Here is a 16,212-nt window from a genome sequence, read left to right on the forward strand (position 1 = left end):
AAGATTCTAAATTCTAAATATCACAAGTCGATGTAATTAAAATGTAATTAAGAAATGAAATTATATATCATATACGCTAACTATTAAGTATTAACTAAAATATTAATTAAGAAATTAAATTATATCTAATTATAATAAAAATATAGCTTATTAATTTTAAAAGATAAATCGGATAATTTGGGTATATCCGATCGGGTATCGGGTTACCTGATACCCGATAATCCAAAATTTTGACTACTCGATCCCAATCCGATACCTAAAACATCGGATTTTGGGTATCCAATTATCTGACTTTTTTCGGGTTTGGATGTCGGGTATCCAATACCCGATATCCATTTTGACAGGCCTATGCCGCGTTGTTGTAAGCGACATTTTTAAAGTAAATTTGAAATTTATTTTATTTGTTAAATATGCGCTTTAAATAAATTTGATCGGACCTAGAAGTGAACAAAACATGCCTATTGTTCTATTGGAAAAACTAGTATAAGTGTATAACTAACTAGTAGTACTACAAGAATTATTGTTTCTTTTTTGTAATTCATTGCACATTTTCATAATTTATAGCCCTTAATAATCTGTAAACTTTTCATTTTTTCCATTTTCAATTTTCAATTTTCATTTATATTTATGAATATTATTGTAAATCTAATTTAATGATTCGAAGTTTCCAATCGTGGAAAGTTGAAAGAGAGATAGTGTATTTAGGTTGGACGGCTTGGTCGGCGGCTTTAGCAGTCCGAAAATGACGTCTCCCATGGACTCAACAACAAAAACTGCGGATTCATGCTTCTCTTTTGACCACACTAATTATACTACTCCCTATCTATTTTCTCCTAGAGGATGCACTAACTATATGAATACTAAATCAAATTTGTTTTCTTACTAATTGATGTACGTTGTTATTCTTTTGATTAGCGATTATCGTGATTTTATGAAATTATTAGTACTAAGATTTGATATGTTGTAAAATTACCGTTATCTGAATTCTAGCTTTAGCCATAGTATTTCTATAAGTAGACTCACATTATTGAGTGTGTAATCACATTTAACTGGATGTTGGCGACAGGAGAGCGTGGTGGGTCATTCATTACAAGCTGGCTAGTATACTACTCCATTATTTGCTGCATACATTAGCAATTTAGTAAATGTTAAATAAGCAAAAACATCACCTTTCGAAACATCTAATACAAGAAAAATACATAAAACAGATAAGAAACATGGTCAGCTAATTAGAAATCTACTATCTAGTGCATCAATAAAAACTAGTACTAGTGCTTAAATCTTCACCAAATGTAATTCAAGAAATCAATCCATCGGCCGCAGGGGCTTAGCGCAGTTGGTTCCGGGGGAGCAGATATTGCTACAAGAAATCAATCCATCTATTGATCCACATTTCCTTCCAAAGCCAGTTTTACAAGAACTCCAACACAAAAATGCAACAAGACGTCCTAAAACGAGCCATCTCAGCTCGTTATCTTGACTTCCTCGTGTTGGCAGCAGTGGCAAGCTGCTGAGGCAGTGTACCAGAGCATGGAGACAACAAAGATGGCTAGACCAGAACTTCGAAGAAGAGACACACTTATTATGGGATAAAGGAAAGAAAAGATAAAAGCAAAATGAGGACCACCTCCACCACCTATCCAATGCAGGCCCTCAACTTCAATAAAGGAAGATGTTTTAACTATTAATCAGTCACAAGTCACAACCATACCACATGAAAGGTCCAGCCAAGCAAACATGCGAATTTATGTAACGTATGTACGAAATGTCAACCATCTGTAACGGGAGTGAAAGATACATGCTTTCGAATTCATACTGCTGCCTAATCAGCAAATTAGACTGCAAAGGTAGGTGGCAACAGAAAGATATTCGAAACCTTTCATCAAAAGGGTAAGTTGGCATGAAGCTTATTATATGCCCACATATCACATGATTTCCAGCACCAATTAAGACACGATAGTGCAATCATATAAAGCAATTCAGAGTAGTTTTCTTGAAGCAGGAATCAGGGACTGATGTGAAATGTTCAGCAAATACTATATGTATTTCTTGCAGCAAACATTAGATTATTGCCCAACATTTTATTTCCATAGCTGAAATCTTAATTATCCATATGAATGTGTGGAAACATACAACAATTAAACTACAATTACCAAGAAAAAGTAGCAATGAAACAGAGACTGAAGATGCAAATTCATCATTGCCACATAAATATAACAATTTGATGACATTATGGTAACAGAGATTTTTTTGCATTCTCATTCTCGTTTTTCAGTAACTTAGTTCTAGGCCTCAAGGGCTTCAAGTAACAAGCTTGGAAACTAACCATAGCTCTTAAAACTTCAATGATCCTTGACGCAATATCAGGGCCATCAGGCTCAAGTACATGTAAACACCTGGCAACCGCCTCCATTGTGCTCACACACCCAGCAAACGGCTCTTTCCTTAGAATCAACTCCGAGTCAAAAATAGTGCCACCATCTGCTGCAGCATCAAAATCTAAACAAACTGGCACAGCAAACTTGGATATAAACGATAAACTTGCAACCAGCATTTCCTTGGCATGCTTCCAAGTTCCATCGAAAACAATTAGAACAAGACCCCCCCTGCCTGCATCATCGAGAGAGGAATGCATACGACTGACTTCTCCAAATGGCAGTGCATCTGGACCTGCACACACACTCCCATCAAAACCAGAAAACTCTAACTACTATGTTCATAGCATAGAAAAGCAGTAAAAAAAATATTCCCCACAAAATTCAAGCAATATGGCTTATATCATTCAACCTATAATCTTGCATGAAAAATTTCAAATTCTTAATCAGCAGGAGCTAAAAGTAATAAGCAGATGGTGGAGGGTCATTCACAAACATAAGTTCTCAAATGGTTGGGGTTAAACATAAAAACAAATTCAAGAATCAAGACAACCAGTTTGCTCTTTTTTTTACCGTAGTAATAATAAATCAAATGCTACTTTATGTATCCAATTAGTTATGGCAAAAAACACAAAGAGCAGCTGCTAAGATGGTTTTAGGCTTCACAAGATTGAACAAAACAATGTACAACCATGAAGCACAAGGTACATACAACATTCAACTGCAGTAGCTCAAACACGAGAGCAAAACTACCATACCAGGGAAGAGATAAACAGCTCGAGGGAGAGGCAAATTAGGGTTTTCTGTTGCTTGATCGTGGAGAGAATCCAGAAGCTCCGATTGCCCGTATTTCAGCTTGCGTCCGACAATGATCTCACAGTTCCGGAGGCATTTGGCAAGGATGGGGACGGTGGCGAGCTTGTGGCGGCGCTCGTGGGGGTGGTGGAGGATGACAACCTGCGTGGCCGTGTGGACGGGAGCTGAAGGGAGGGCGTGGCAGAGGCACACGTTTATAGGGCGGCCGCATCCGTCTGTGCAAGTCCTTCGCCGGCGAACATCTCCGCCGTCGCCGGCTGAGGAGGAGGTCTCTTCAGGCGAGTCCATTGGGCTAGTGTACAGATACGAACCAGCGATATGTTAAAAGAAATGATTGGGCTGTTTGCTCGAAACAAAAGCCCATTTACTTGTGATATAAATTGGGGGAAAAATCTCCGAGAAGCTGAAGATGGCGACTTTGAATTTGGAATCGTCGTCCTCTTCCACACCAGTTGCCGCCCCTTTGGGAATTGCTCGTTTCCAGCACACTCCTTATTACTGGTAAATTTTGATTTTGACCCGCTTTTTTTTAAAAAAAATTGTTTTTGGGTTTACGCTTCTACCACTCTCTGAATACTCGCTTGTGCGAATTTTTACTTCGTGTATGGAGTTCAGGATTATCATTATCGTTACTAGTTTTAATTTGTGATTCGTAGCTGTTGCAATTTCCTTTTTTTGTGTCTCTCTTGAAATGATTTCCACTATGACATTTTTAAAAATGATTGATTGCATTATTCAATATATGTATGTGTAATCAGTAAGAAAATGCCAATAAACTATGTTGGTCACTTTATTTGTATTCATGTCAGTCAGCGTGGAATTCATCTGATTTTTCTACGAGCTAAGAAAACGAATTTTGTGAGTTTTCTTTATTTTTATTTTCTTTTGTCAGTGAAGAGAATATATACTTGCTTTGTAAGAAGCTGAGTGAAGATGGGACGGCTAAACCCGATGGTTCAGACCTGTTCATAGTTTTCATTTCCAATGAAAAGAATCAGGCAAGTAAATGTTGTTTGATTTTACACGTTGTCTGAAATGGTGGACTACTGAAATTATAGAAGGGCACACTTTGTTTGAGATCCTTGCATTGCTTAATGGGAGAGTTCTTTATCAGATTCCGTTATGGCACCAGAGGGCGAGCCACAGAGCAGATGGGGTGATTCTGTGGGATTATCATGTTATCTGTGTACAAGTAAGAATCTTGATTTGTGTTATCTTGTGAGGATGGACAAACTGTATGACGAACAATGTAGGTCTTTGTGTGGATAGCTAGAAGAATGATTGTTGTCGCTTCTTGTTTCATGGTGTCTGTTACAGAGAAGGAAGGAAACCAGCTTGCCTGATCTGGTGTGGGATTTAGATTCTAATCTTCCTATTCCATCTCCACTACCCACGTATGTAGCAGAAACTATTCGGCCTTCATTTCAGCTGTTTTCTGAGTTCCAGAGGTGAGTTATGTGTTTGAATCCGTAACTCTATCGAGTGCATAGAAAGTACAGAGCATAACTGGGTGTTCATTTCTCTTCAAATCACTGCTGGTATAGTCGCAAATACAACACAAATCGAGGCCGGTTGTCTCCACAAAAATGCTTTCCAATCCTAGTCTCATTGCATGTTGGGGGTCCTCTGTGAATCTTTGATTGATTGAGAATGCTGCTTTGATAATAATTTCAGGGTTTTCCGGATTGTACATGCTCCGATCTTCTTGAAGTCATTCGCATCAGACAGACGCCACATGAAAGATCCTTCTGGAAACTGGACTGCCACGCCGCCTTCATATGATGTTATCACTGCTGAAGGTAGAAGTCCTCCATTGCCTTTTGCTTCCAGAGTCAATTATTTATAACCATGGACATAAGATGGCACCATTATCTAAATGTGATAAACTGAAGAAGTTGATTTATGACCCTGTTCTGTTTTCTAATTGTTCAAGAACAGGTGAATAACCGTAATCATATTCACAATGGTTGAAAATTAACATAATCCCATGGAAAACAAGACCTTCCCCCGAACTTAAGCAGAGTCGAAGCAATTTAATGCGTGTATTTCCTAACCTGAGTGAAGGGTAGTTTCTTTTAGTGAACATGCTCGATTCTTCTGCAATGGTATCCTTAACTGTCTTTGTCTGTGACAGATGGAACGGCCCACAACTTGAACGAGTACATGGCAATGTCCTCTCTTAATGTCGTAAAGAGCATAGGAGCTGATGCAGTCGACACAGCTTTGACCCAAAAACTTGGAGTGCTAGTTGGGGAGAGTAAACTTGAGGAATTTTTTTCTCAGATTCCATTGTAGTTGGTGAAATCATTTTAGACTGTGTGAAGTAGATTGTTGTGTAACTTGTATGGGGTCAATACCTAATGGAGAGGTGAAATTCGACACACTGTTGGATGACTGTAGCAACAACAAGCAAATGTTTCTATATTAAGTTTGTATGAAAAATTGAAAATTGCTGTATTTTCGTCCAAATTTGAATCAAATGTGAAATTTTTTAATGCTGCTTTACATTTGTTGAGGGAAGGAAACATACATTGGTTCCTCAACAAATCAGCCTAGTTTTTGACAACTGCAGAACTAAGTCTAAACAAGACACAAATACAGTCGAACCCAAATGGGTTTTATTTGTTGATGATTAAAGCCTCTCTAAACATTTACACTAAGCTCAAACCCATTTTAGTGTATATGTTACATCATGATTTTACTCCAATCATTTACACTAAATTCAAACTTAAAAGAATATTATCTATATAATGTACTCCATCTTTTCCTCACAAAATTTGAAAAACTTTTAGATTTTGGATTAGTATAAATCTAAAGATAGGTGTTTTTTCCTTAGAAACCAACAATAAGATTGGGTTTTTGAGTACTATTAGAGCTAAGTACCTATCCCATTTTAGATTTTAGCGCACTCTTGGAGATGTTCTTAGACCGGCAGCGGCCCATTGCCTGCAATTTGAAATCATGGCTTCGACCCAATATATAAAAGCTATTCATCTTCTACTTATGGATATTGGTATTGGGATAAATTTTACTACATCTTGTTTTTACTAGTGTGGATTTGCTTAAATTAAGTCGTGCAATTTTAGGTGGTTGTTTTGTAAAGTTATGATGGTAATTATGGTTGGTTAATCAAGATTATTACTACAAACTTAAAAAATGTTATTGCTGTTGCTAGTGCTCGCAGATATTTCTCTCTAACAAGTGGCCTGGAATAAAATTGACAAGTAGCTAAATTAAAATTAAACTTGTTTTATAAACAACTCGTGAAACTGAAGCTGAGCCAAGTTTATCTGTTCATTAAACAACTACTACTATCTTACATGTTCGACTCACTAAAAAAAGATTTCGCCCAAGTTATGGTGGAAAATAAATCATGCATTCATTAAACGATTGCTGATTTACATGTAAAAACAAAAAATTAAAGTATTCTGGGACCCAAAAGATATGAAGCCTGTTGTTGAAGGAGGGTCACAAGAATAAGCACCCACAGTCCCTCTCTCATCCACACTTTCTTGCATCTGCAATTCGATGTAATCCAGCTCAACCAATCAGAGCGCGAGGAGCTTCATCATAATGTCCTACAAGATAATCATAGTACAAGTAAGCCACTCCACCCCCCCCTTAAACGTGTCCCTCTTCTCACCATCAACTCAAAAACCACCACAATTTTATAAAAAGCTAACCACACTCCCTCTCCCCAGACAAGGGGAGAGTTTGAGAAAGAAATTAACACCACAAATTCTTGAATTTCCTTCAAGATTTCCATTCCCTACTCCGTTTTTTCCAATCAATTCTCCTCCTTCAAGAACAACTAACATATATATACACACACAATTTCCCCATTGTTTTCTCCCACTGTTAATATAATCAAGACTCCATTTTTATCAGTCTCTTCAATCAAGAAACACAGTGCTCTGTTTCCTGCAGCAATGGCGTCTTCTTTGGTTTCATCGCCATTCACACTCCCAAACTCCAAAGCAGTGAAGGTCCCATCTCTCCTACAAAAGCACTACCTCCTCCACTCCTTCCTCCCCAAGAGAAGCGCCGCCAAAACCAACCAGAAATTCAAATGCGCCGCCATTGGCAACGGCCTCTTCACGCAGACCACGCAGGAAGTCCGCAGAATCGTGCCTGAGAAATCGAACCTCACCACCGTGAAGGTCGTGTATGTCGTCCTCGAGGCTCAGTACCAATCCTCCCTCACAGCAGCAGTGCAATCCCTCAACAAGAGCAACCAGTACGCCTCCTTCGAGCTCGTGGGCTACCTCGTCGAGGAGCTCAGAGACGTGAACAACTACAACAGCTTCTGCAAGGACCTCGAAGATGCCAACATCTTCATCGGATCACTCATCTTCGTGGAGGAGCTCGCATTGAAGGTGAAGACTGCTGTGGAGAAGGAGAGAGACAGGCTCGATGCTGTGCTTGTCTTCCCATCAATGCCTGAGGTCATGAGGCTCAACAAGCTCGGATCTTTCAGCATGTCTCAGCTCGGCCAATCGAAAAGCCCCTTCTTCCAGCTCTTCAAGAAGAAGGGCAAATCGAATGCAGGCTTTGCTGATAGCATGTTGAAGCTTGTCAGAACTCTGCCTAAGGTGTTGAAGTATCTGCCTAGTGATAAGGCTCAGGATGCAAGGCTGTATATTCTCAGCCTGCAGTTTTGGCTCGGGGGATCACCTGATAATTTGGTGAACTTCTTGAAGATGATCTCGGGCTCATATGTGCCGGCCTTGAAGGGGGCGAATATCGGGTATTCGGATCCTGTTCTGTACTTGGATAGTGGGATTTGGCACCCGTTGGCTCCTTGTATGTATGATGATGTGAAGGAGTATTTGAATTGGTATGCGACGAGAAGAGATGCCAATGAGCAGCTCAAGAGCAAGAATGCACCTGTGATTGGGCTGGTTTTGCAGAGGAGTCACATTGTGACTGGTGATGAGAGCCACTATGTGGCTGTGATCATGGAGCTTGAGGCTAGAGGAGCCAAGGTGATACCGATCTTTGCTGGGGGGCTCGACTTCTCTGGGCCTGTGGAGAGGTACTTCATTGATCCGGTGACCAAGAAGCCAATGGTCAACTCGGTTGTGTCGCTTACTGGCTTTGCTCTTGTTGGGGGGCCTGCCAGACAGGACCACCCGAGGGCCGTGGAGGCCTTGATGAAGCTCGACGTGCCTTACATTGTGGCGTTGCCGTTGGTGTTCCAGACGACGGAGGAGTGGCTCAACAGCACCCTGGGGCTGCACCCTATTCAGGTGGCTCTGCAGGTAGCTCTCCCTGAGCTTGATGGTGGCATGGAGCCTATTGTTTTCTCGGGCCGGGATCCAAGGACAGGGAAATCACATGCTCTTCACAAGAGAGTGGAGCAGCTCTGCACCAGAGCTATCAGATGGGCTGAACTGAAGAGGAAAACAAAGGTACCTACTGAATTTATTTCATATGCTACTTACTATGGATCACATGCTCTTAAAAAATTTTGTATTGCTTGCTGTCTTATGCAATATTAGAAGAATAAGATGATCAAAGTAGTTTGTGCATAGAACCTCAACAAATTAGGCCTTGTGTATCAATCAGCATTGTTTACTTATCTCTTTCTTGAGTAGTTTGGAGAGAGAGATAGAGAGATGCTGGCTCTATCATTGAGTGTAAGATGTACTTATCATAATATATGATCATGATGACTGTGTTGTAGGCAGACAAGAGGCTAGCAATCACTGTATTCAGCTTCCCACCAGACAAAGGCAATGTAGGAACTGCAGCCTACTTGAATGTCTTCACTTCCATCTACTCTGTGCTCAAAGAGCTCAAGAGAGACGGATACAATGTCGACGGTCTTCCAGAGACTTCCGAAGCCTTGATCGAGGAGATCATCCACGACAAGGAGGCGCAGTTCAACAGCCCCAACCTCAATGTGGTCTACAAGATGGGTGTACGTGAGTACCAGAAGCTGACTCCGTACGCCACTGCCCTTGAGGAGAACTGGGGGAAGCCCCCCGGTAACCTAAACTCGGACGGGGAGAACCTCCTTGTCTATGGCAAGCAGTACGGGAATGTCTTCATCGGTGTGCAGCCAACCTTCGGCTATGAGGGAGACCCCATGCGCCTCCTCTTCTCCAAATCCGCCAGCCCCCACCACGGTTTCGCTGCATACTACTCGTATGTGGAGAGGATCTTCAAGGCAGACGCGGTCCTCCACTTTGGCACCCACGGGTCCCTTGAGTTCATGCCCGGGAAGCAAGTAGGCATGAGTGATGCCTGCTTCCCAGACAGCCTCATCGGGAACATCCCCAACATCTACTACTACGCTGCCAACAACCCATCTGAGGCTACAGTGGCCAAGAGGCGTAGTTATGCAAACACCATCAGTTACCTGACCCCTCCTGCTGAAAATGCTGGCCTCTACAAAGGGCTCAAGCAGCTCAGCGAGCTGATCTCTTCGTACCAGTCTCTTAAGGACTCGGGCCGTGGCCAGCAGATTGTGAGCTCCATCATCAGCACTGCCAAGCAGTGCAATCTTGACAAGGACGTGGATCTACCCGAGGAGGGAGTCGAGCTTGCTCAGAAAGAGCGTGATCTTGTCGTAGGAAAGGTGTATGCAAAGATCATGGAGATTGAATCAAGGCTGCTACCCTGTGGCCTTCATGTCATTGGTGAGCCTCCAACTGCAATGGAGGCAGTGGCAACACTAGTTAACATTGCTTCGTTGGACCGAGCAGAGGAGGAGATTACATCTCTCCCGTCTATATTGGCTCAGACTGTGGGAAGAGATATCGAAGATATCTACAGAGGGAGTGACAAGGGAGTCCTACGTGATGTGGAGCTCCTAAGGCAGATCACTGAGGCATCACGTGGGGCAATCACCGCGTTTGTGGAGAGATCCACCAACAGCAAAGGCCAGGTTGTTGAGGTAGCTGATAAGCTGACGTCAATCCTTGGCTTTGGTGTGAATGAGCCATGGATTCAATACCTATCAAACACCAAGTTTTACAGGGCAGACAGAGAGAAGCTGAGAGTGCTATTCCAGTTCTTGGGAGAATGCTTGAGGCTGATTGTGGCGGACAATGAGGTTGGGAGCTTGAAGCAAGCTCTGGAAGGGAAGTACGTGGAGCCAGGGCCAGGTGGGGACCCCATCAGAAACCCGAAGGTGTTGCCTACAGGGAAGAACATCCACGCCTTGGACCCACAGTCCATTCCAACCACTGCGGCTATGCAGAGTGCTAAGGTCGTCGTGGAGAGGCTGCTCGAGAGGCAGAAGATTGACAACGGAGGGAAGTATCCGGAAACAGTTGCTTTGGTGCTGTGGGGGACTGATAACATCAAGACATATGGTGAATCTCTGGCTCAGGTTCTTTGGATGATTGGAGTCACACCGGTGACTGATGGGCTCGGACGTGTGAACCGTGTGGAGATAGTGAGCCTCGAGGAGCTCGGGAGGCCTAGGGTTGATGTTGTTGTCAACTGCTCCGGTGTCTTCAGAGACCTCTTCATCAACCAGGTATCCAAGAGTCTAAAATTTTCTGTGTAATCGATCACACTACATGACCTAATTTGCTAACAAGGCTTTACATTTTGTAGATGAATCTTCTTGACCGGGCAGTGAAGATGGTGGCAGAGCTGGATGAGCCAGTGGAGCAGAACTACGTGAGGAAGCACGCGCTGGAGCAGGCCAAGGAGCTGGGAGTTGAGGTGAGGGAGGCTGCGTCGCGCATCTTCTCGAACGCCTCTGGCTCCTACTCCTCCAACATCAACCTTGCAGTCGAGAACTCCTCGTGGAATGACGAGAAGCAGCTGCAGGATATGTACCTGAGCCGGAAGTCGTTCGCCTTTGACAGTGACGCCCCCGGTGTAGGCATGACCGAGAAGCGTAAGATCTTTGAGATGGCTCTCAGCACGGCCGACGCCACCTTCCAGAACCTCGATTCCTCAGAAATCTCCCTCACCGACGTTAGCCACTACTTTGATTCGGACCCCACGAACCTCGTGCAGAACCTGCGGAAAGACGGAAAGAAGCCGAGTGCATACATTGCAGACACCACCACAGCCAATGCACAGGTAATAGCTAGTTTCCATATGCTCTAACCATAGCCATGAAAACTGTATCTGTTTTGGCTGAGATGGCTTTGTGTGGTGATGGTGATGGTGCAGGTGCGTACGCTGTCGGAGACAGTGAGGCTGGACGCGAGGACGAAACTTCTGAACCCCAAGTGGTACGAGGGGATGCTGTCGAGCGGGTATGAGGGGGTCCGGGAGATCGAGAAGCGGCTGACCAACACTGTAGGGTGGAGCGCCACGTCGGGACAGGTAGACAACTGGGTGTACGAGGAGGCGAACACGACGTTCATCCAAGACGAGGAGATGCTGAACAGGCTGATGAGCACCAACCCCAACTCCTTCAGGAAGCTGCTGCAGACTTTCTTGGAGGCCAACGGGAGAGGATACTGGGAAACCTCTGAAGAGAACATTGAGAAGTTAAGGCAGCTTTACTCTGAAGTTGAAGACAAGATTGAAGGAATTGATCGTTAAGATTCACATTCAAAACAGAACTGTTACTCTCCACTGCAAATAACAATAGGCTCTTCTGTCTGCTTGAATTCTTTTGCCAATTGCCCTCATTGTATTGATTTTCCACAGGGTTGTTGGTTTGCTTCTTTGTAGCAATATCAAGATACTGATTTCACATAAATTTTCAACTTTATCACACAAGCATTTGCTGCATCATTCTAATCATTTTGGAGACACCAAAAATTCAAAAAATTGGTGGAAGCAACATGTAATATGTTGTAAGAATGAACATTAAATCGAATGTACACATTACATTTTCCAAGAAAACATACCAAAGCAAAACTGACTGTTTCTAGGCAAGATCTACACCTAAGCAATGCTTCCAAAATACAAAATCTACAAAGGAAGCCTTCTTCCTCCTGAAAGAATATTAGTACAAACAAAAACTTTGTGTAGTATGTATTTATTGTCGATGAAACTGAATACATAACTGCAGGAAAAAAGTCTAACTTTATTTTCGACATCAAACGAGCTCCATCAACAGAGGATCCCCGGCTGCCATGATTCTGATCAGCTTGATGAAGTCGTGCTCGCTCGTCACACTCCAGGGGTGAATGGCAGGGGCTTCGGGAGAGTAGAACAACGTCGAGTTGCTCTGTAGCTTCTGCTTATACTTCATTGAGTTGAGTACCGAGTCAAAGTTTTCAGGCGTATCCATTGCTGAAAAGAACATTGGTATAGCAACTTTGTGATGGACGTCCATCTCGTCCACGAGATTGACAAGATCAGTGAAGTCAGCAACAAAACGTCGGGGGATGTAGAACACTTCCGAGTTGCAGATTACGAGGTTTTGGTGATCTTTTACACTCTCTTTATAATTGACTTGAAGATGAGCAGGCATTGCAGCAACCACTTTCTTCACCATATCAGCTTGCTTCACAAACCAATCCGAGTTCCCAGAAACCGAGACAGTTGTCCACGACTTGGACACCTAAACACATCCATTATTATAAGATGGGGCGAGATCACCAGTTTTTCTAAGTCAATCATGCATACTTGAGTGAAAAATCAAAGATTTACCTTGTTTGTGATCCAGAGCTTAGACTTGTCAGCTTGGAGCAAGTTCCAGTAATTAAGAATGGTATCATCGTGCAGAAACAGAAAGCCGTCTGCACTGGAGTATCTCTCGAAAACCTTTGGCAAATACCTGAAAACAATAGAGAGATTATCTAAATGAGAACTAAGAAGATCACAAGCTTCCCTCATTCACCAAAAAGCGTACAAAATGTAAGATAAAAAAATGATCAGAATGTTGCAAAATGTTGTTTTCTACTGAGTTTAGTGAGCTTAAGATTTTTTGCCCTCTGCTTCAGCAAAGAAACGTCGACAAAAAGAAAGCCTCGTAGGCTCGTAGCCTACAGTGAGAAGTTTGACAAGACTTAGTTCTAGACGAGCTGTTTCTTAACTAAGTTGCGGTCCTTTGCACATATAGAGTTACATACAAATTAAGGGGGAAAAGAGTAACAAAAGTGGAGCACATAGAGAGGAAATCAGAGTTAAGAATCACATACTTGTAAACATAGTCCAATTGGCCTTCTTCCACGGCAAGATCTGTATTTTTCTCCTTAGATAATATAATAACTGTTTTGAATATCCTGCCATATAGTAACCTCCATTCCAATGCAGTACGCTCAACAGGTCCGCTGCAGAACATCACGAGCACTACATTCCCAAAATGCTTCCTCCAATGAATCAAGTTCCCAATTTCATAATTCACTGTTCCGATCTCCTCAACTCCAAGATGCACAGATGGTAACTTTTGAGGAACAAACTCCTTCCGGTCGCCATGACCAATGGTTGCCCTTGGCCGGTCTAATTCGAGTGTCATCAGACGAGGCTGCTGGTAACCGACAGCAAGAAGATCCTGAAGCCAAGCAGCAGTGAAATGCAGGTCCTTTTCCGTCCAAAAGCCTTCCTCGGCCATAACGTAACTCAACTCCAAGATTTTCTCAAACAGCCTATGCTTACTAGATCTCCACGCCACCAAGAAATTGATCAGACGCCCCACGTTCACATGAAGATCTTTCTCCTCTGAAAAAGGGTATGCTTCAACTTTGTCATACCGATGAACAGTGGGTGGATATACCACAACGTATCCACCAAGCTCCCACAAAAGTCTCTGTGCCCAATACCCCCTCAAGACATCAGAGGCCATTGTGCTAACCGACACAGGAAGCATCAAACCCCAAAATGCAGACGAATGGAATATCGTGTTAAATGAATTGACAGGCACCATTGTTCCCTGAGGGAATGCCACTTTAGGGGCACGGTCATCAAACCTAATGTCAAACGCCTCCAAAGAAGCCTTCCTAGTGAAGTAAAATACAGAATCGACATCAGGTAGCCCATTGGAAATACCCTGTTGTATAAACTGTTTCCCCCCGAAGACCTCCGTGTAGAACTCCTCATGGCCAATATCACCCACATTTTCCAACGGCAACCCCCTCGGCCAAACAGACCGCTGCCCAAAATGTATATAAGGGTTCACAACGGTCCTATTGGGATTCTCATGACTATACTGCAAAATAACCTCTTGTCTAGCACCCTCACCAACCAACTCAACATCAAAATGCTTTCCTATATCGTCATCTATCACGTTGCCTCTATCATCAACATCATAGATCTTTTGAGCACCGTGTTGGATGGCAAATAAGTAACCAACAGTTTTACGAACATATGAATCGTAAGGCAAGTAATCAACCACTCTGAACCCCAATTGAGCTTGTGTTTCCAATGATAAATAAATCGCCCCTGTTGAAGCAACAGAATACAGCTCAATATCCTAAAAGATTCGATCTAGCGATATTAACTTACAAATAGAAAGCATCAGTGACATACATCTAGAACTTAACAAAGCAAATCCAACTAGCTCAATTTCAACTACTAACTTAAGCTGAGAATTATAACACATACACAGAGAGAAAAAGGATCAATGCCATCTAAAACTTAACAAGGAAACACTTGGAAACTGAAATAGCAAATCCAGCTCAAATCAGTAACATAAGCTGAGAATTGAATGCAATACCTTTCAATTCCCAATCTTTGGGAGTCCTAGAATTCCCGATGGCAAGAATTTGCCATCCTTTAATCCTAGCCATTCTCTTCAAAGAATCGGAAGGGTAATCCGCTACAGAGACGACGATCCATTTCTCCGATCGAAAGTTAGCAAACGGCGTGGATTTGTCAACAATGCGGTCGATAGAGTTCCAATTAATATTCGGAAACTTGGGATGAATCGTGCGGGACTGCGTGGACTGGAGGCAGAGCAGCGCCGCGGCGTCACCGCCGGCGGTGGAGTAGTTGCGGAGGAAGAAGAGGGCGGCGACGGTGGCGATGAGGAGGAGAATCGTGACGATCTTGTAGAGATTCTCGGAGGCCCACGTGGATAGATCGAGATTCTTGGACGTAATGGAAAAGGGTTTGCGATGATTGTGGAGTTTGGGCGAATCAGAAGTGGGCAAAATGCGATCTTGGACTAGCATATTTTCGGGGGTTCAATCAATTCGAGTGTAAAGAGTTGAATTTTGAAACCCCCACCAAGAAACCAAGAGACAGAAGAAGGGAAATGGTGTGGCGGTGAGAAAAGAAAAAAGTTTGAGTCTTGGGAAATTCAGTGTAGCATTGACTACAGTGTGGATTTGTTGTTTGGTCTGAATCTCGTTAGAGGGGGTGGGGAGAGCTGCCGACAGAAAAGGGGATAGTGGAGCTGGTTTTGCCTTAAGATTGAATCTAAGACAGGCAGTTGTAACTACAGTTTGGTAAGAAGCAATGATAAAGTACAGGCTGGGGGTATCGTCACTTGCTAAGTTTCATTTTTATTCTTTTTTAAGTATTTAACATTTTGGAATAATTTTGATTGGTTTTGCGATGGTTGGATTTGATGTGGGATGGTGATGTATCAACTAATTATTTGACGATGGGCTATTGCAAAAAAATACTATTACTAGTATTAATTTTTTGTTCACCTTATCTTATGCCAAGTAAGTTGTACGTATATGATTAATGGTATTTCAACCAAACCAATACTACCTTTTTTGTGAATCATTTAAGCAGTGAGATTTGGGTGGGGCGGGGATTGTTAAAAAGATCTGAACAAGGATGTTTTTTTGTAGTTAGTTGGGTTGCATTAATGTTTTTGCAATTTTGGAAAATTGGAAGAAATTAGAGTTCAAAATTCTCGTATAGTTATTAGTGATTGAACCAAACTTATTATAATGGTAATAGTTTGAGACTTTACTTGACTATAAAATTCTTTTCCGAAATCCTCAATTTAATGCTAGCAACTATACATACTTACTAAGATTATTAAAGAATGGTGCCACTGCCATCAATGGCAGCCAAAAAATTTACAGAAAAATTTTGTTGAATTAGAATGGAATGCTCCATCACCATGTATCGTGCAAAGAAAGCGAGCACGTAAATACTCGGGTAGACTTTGACAATTTTAAGTTTCTAATTATTGTCT

At 42.4% G+C, this 16,212-nt stretch overlaps 4 protein-coding genes across 7 annotated transcripts; 2 read left to right on the forward strand and 2 right to left on the reverse strand.

Moving 5' to 3' along the window:
• Positions 1 to 1,091: 1,091 nt before the first annotated feature.
• LOC125208454 (tRNA-uridine aminocarboxypropyltransferase 2) lies at positions 1,092 to 3,479 on the reverse strand. 4 transcript variants are annotated; one of them, XM_048108077.1, is made up of 3 exons: positions 3,134 to 3,479; positions 2,327 to 2,670; positions 1,092 to 1,121 (listed from the first exon to the last, which is right to left on the reverse strand). In XM_048108077.1, exons 1-3 carry the CDS (start codon positions 3,477 to 3,479, stop codon positions 1,107 to 1,109), a joined length of 705 nt encoding a protein of 234 aa, XP_047964034.1. In that variant the 3' UTR covers positions 1,092 to 1,106. The 4 variants fall into 4 exon arrangements, with proteins under 4 accessions (XP_047964034.1, XP_047964031.1, XP_047964033.1 ...); XM_048108074.1 differs by lacking the exon at positions 1,092 to 1,121 and adding an exon at positions 1,177 to 1,560; XM_048108076.1 differs by lacking the exon at positions 1,092 to 1,121 and adding an exon at positions 1,539 to 1,657.
• A 74-nt stretch (positions 3,480 to 3,553) lies between these two features.
• LOC125208456 (protein N-terminal glutamine amidohydrolase) lies at positions 3,554 to 5,648 on the forward strand. Its single transcript, XM_048108078.1, has 6 exons — positions 3,554 to 3,692; positions 4,084 to 4,189; positions 4,306 to 4,383; positions 4,509 to 4,639; positions 4,866 to 4,990; positions 5,326 to 5,648. Exons 1-6 carry the CDS (start codon positions 3,601 to 3,603, stop codon positions 5,484 to 5,486), a joined length of 693 nt encoding a protein of 230 aa, XP_047964035.1. The 5' UTR covers positions 3,554 to 3,600; the 3' UTR covers positions 5,487 to 5,648.
• Positions 5,649 to 6,843: 1,195 nt separating this feature from the next.
• LOC125205321 (magnesium-chelatase subunit ChlH, chloroplastic) lies at positions 6,844 to 11,903 on the forward strand. Its single transcript, XM_048104181.1, has 4 exons — positions 6,844 to 8,602; positions 8,878 to 10,680; positions 10,761 to 11,237; positions 11,331 to 11,903. Exons 1-4 carry the CDS (start codon positions 7,121 to 7,123, stop codon positions 11,706 to 11,708), a joined length of 4,140 nt encoding a protein of 1,379 aa, XP_047960138.1. The 5' UTR covers positions 6,844 to 7,120; the 3' UTR covers positions 11,709 to 11,903.
• A 58-nt stretch (positions 11,904 to 11,961) lies between these two features.
• Positions 11,962 to 15,500, reverse strand: LOC125205322 (probable glycosyltransferase STELLO2). Its single transcript, XM_048104182.1, has 4 exons — positions 14,773 to 15,500; positions 13,259 to 14,498; positions 12,768 to 12,894; positions 11,962 to 12,678 (listed from the first exon to the last, which is right to left on the reverse strand). Exons 1-4 carry the CDS (start codon positions 15,227 to 15,229, stop codon positions 12,211 to 12,213), a joined length of 2,292 nt encoding a protein of 763 aa, XP_047960139.1. The 5' UTR covers positions 15,230 to 15,500; the 3' UTR covers positions 11,962 to 12,210.
• Positions 15,501 to 16,212: the final 712 nt, after the last annotated feature.

The sequence above is a fragment of the Salvia hispanica genome, chromosome 2 (assembly GCF_023119035.1).
Source record: "Salvia hispanica cultivar TCC Black 2014 chromosome 2, UniMelb_Shisp_WGS_1.0, whole genome shotgun sequence".
Lineage (NCBI taxonomy): Eukaryota > Viridiplantae > Streptophyta > Magnoliopsida > Lamiales > Lamiaceae > Salvia > Salvia hispanica.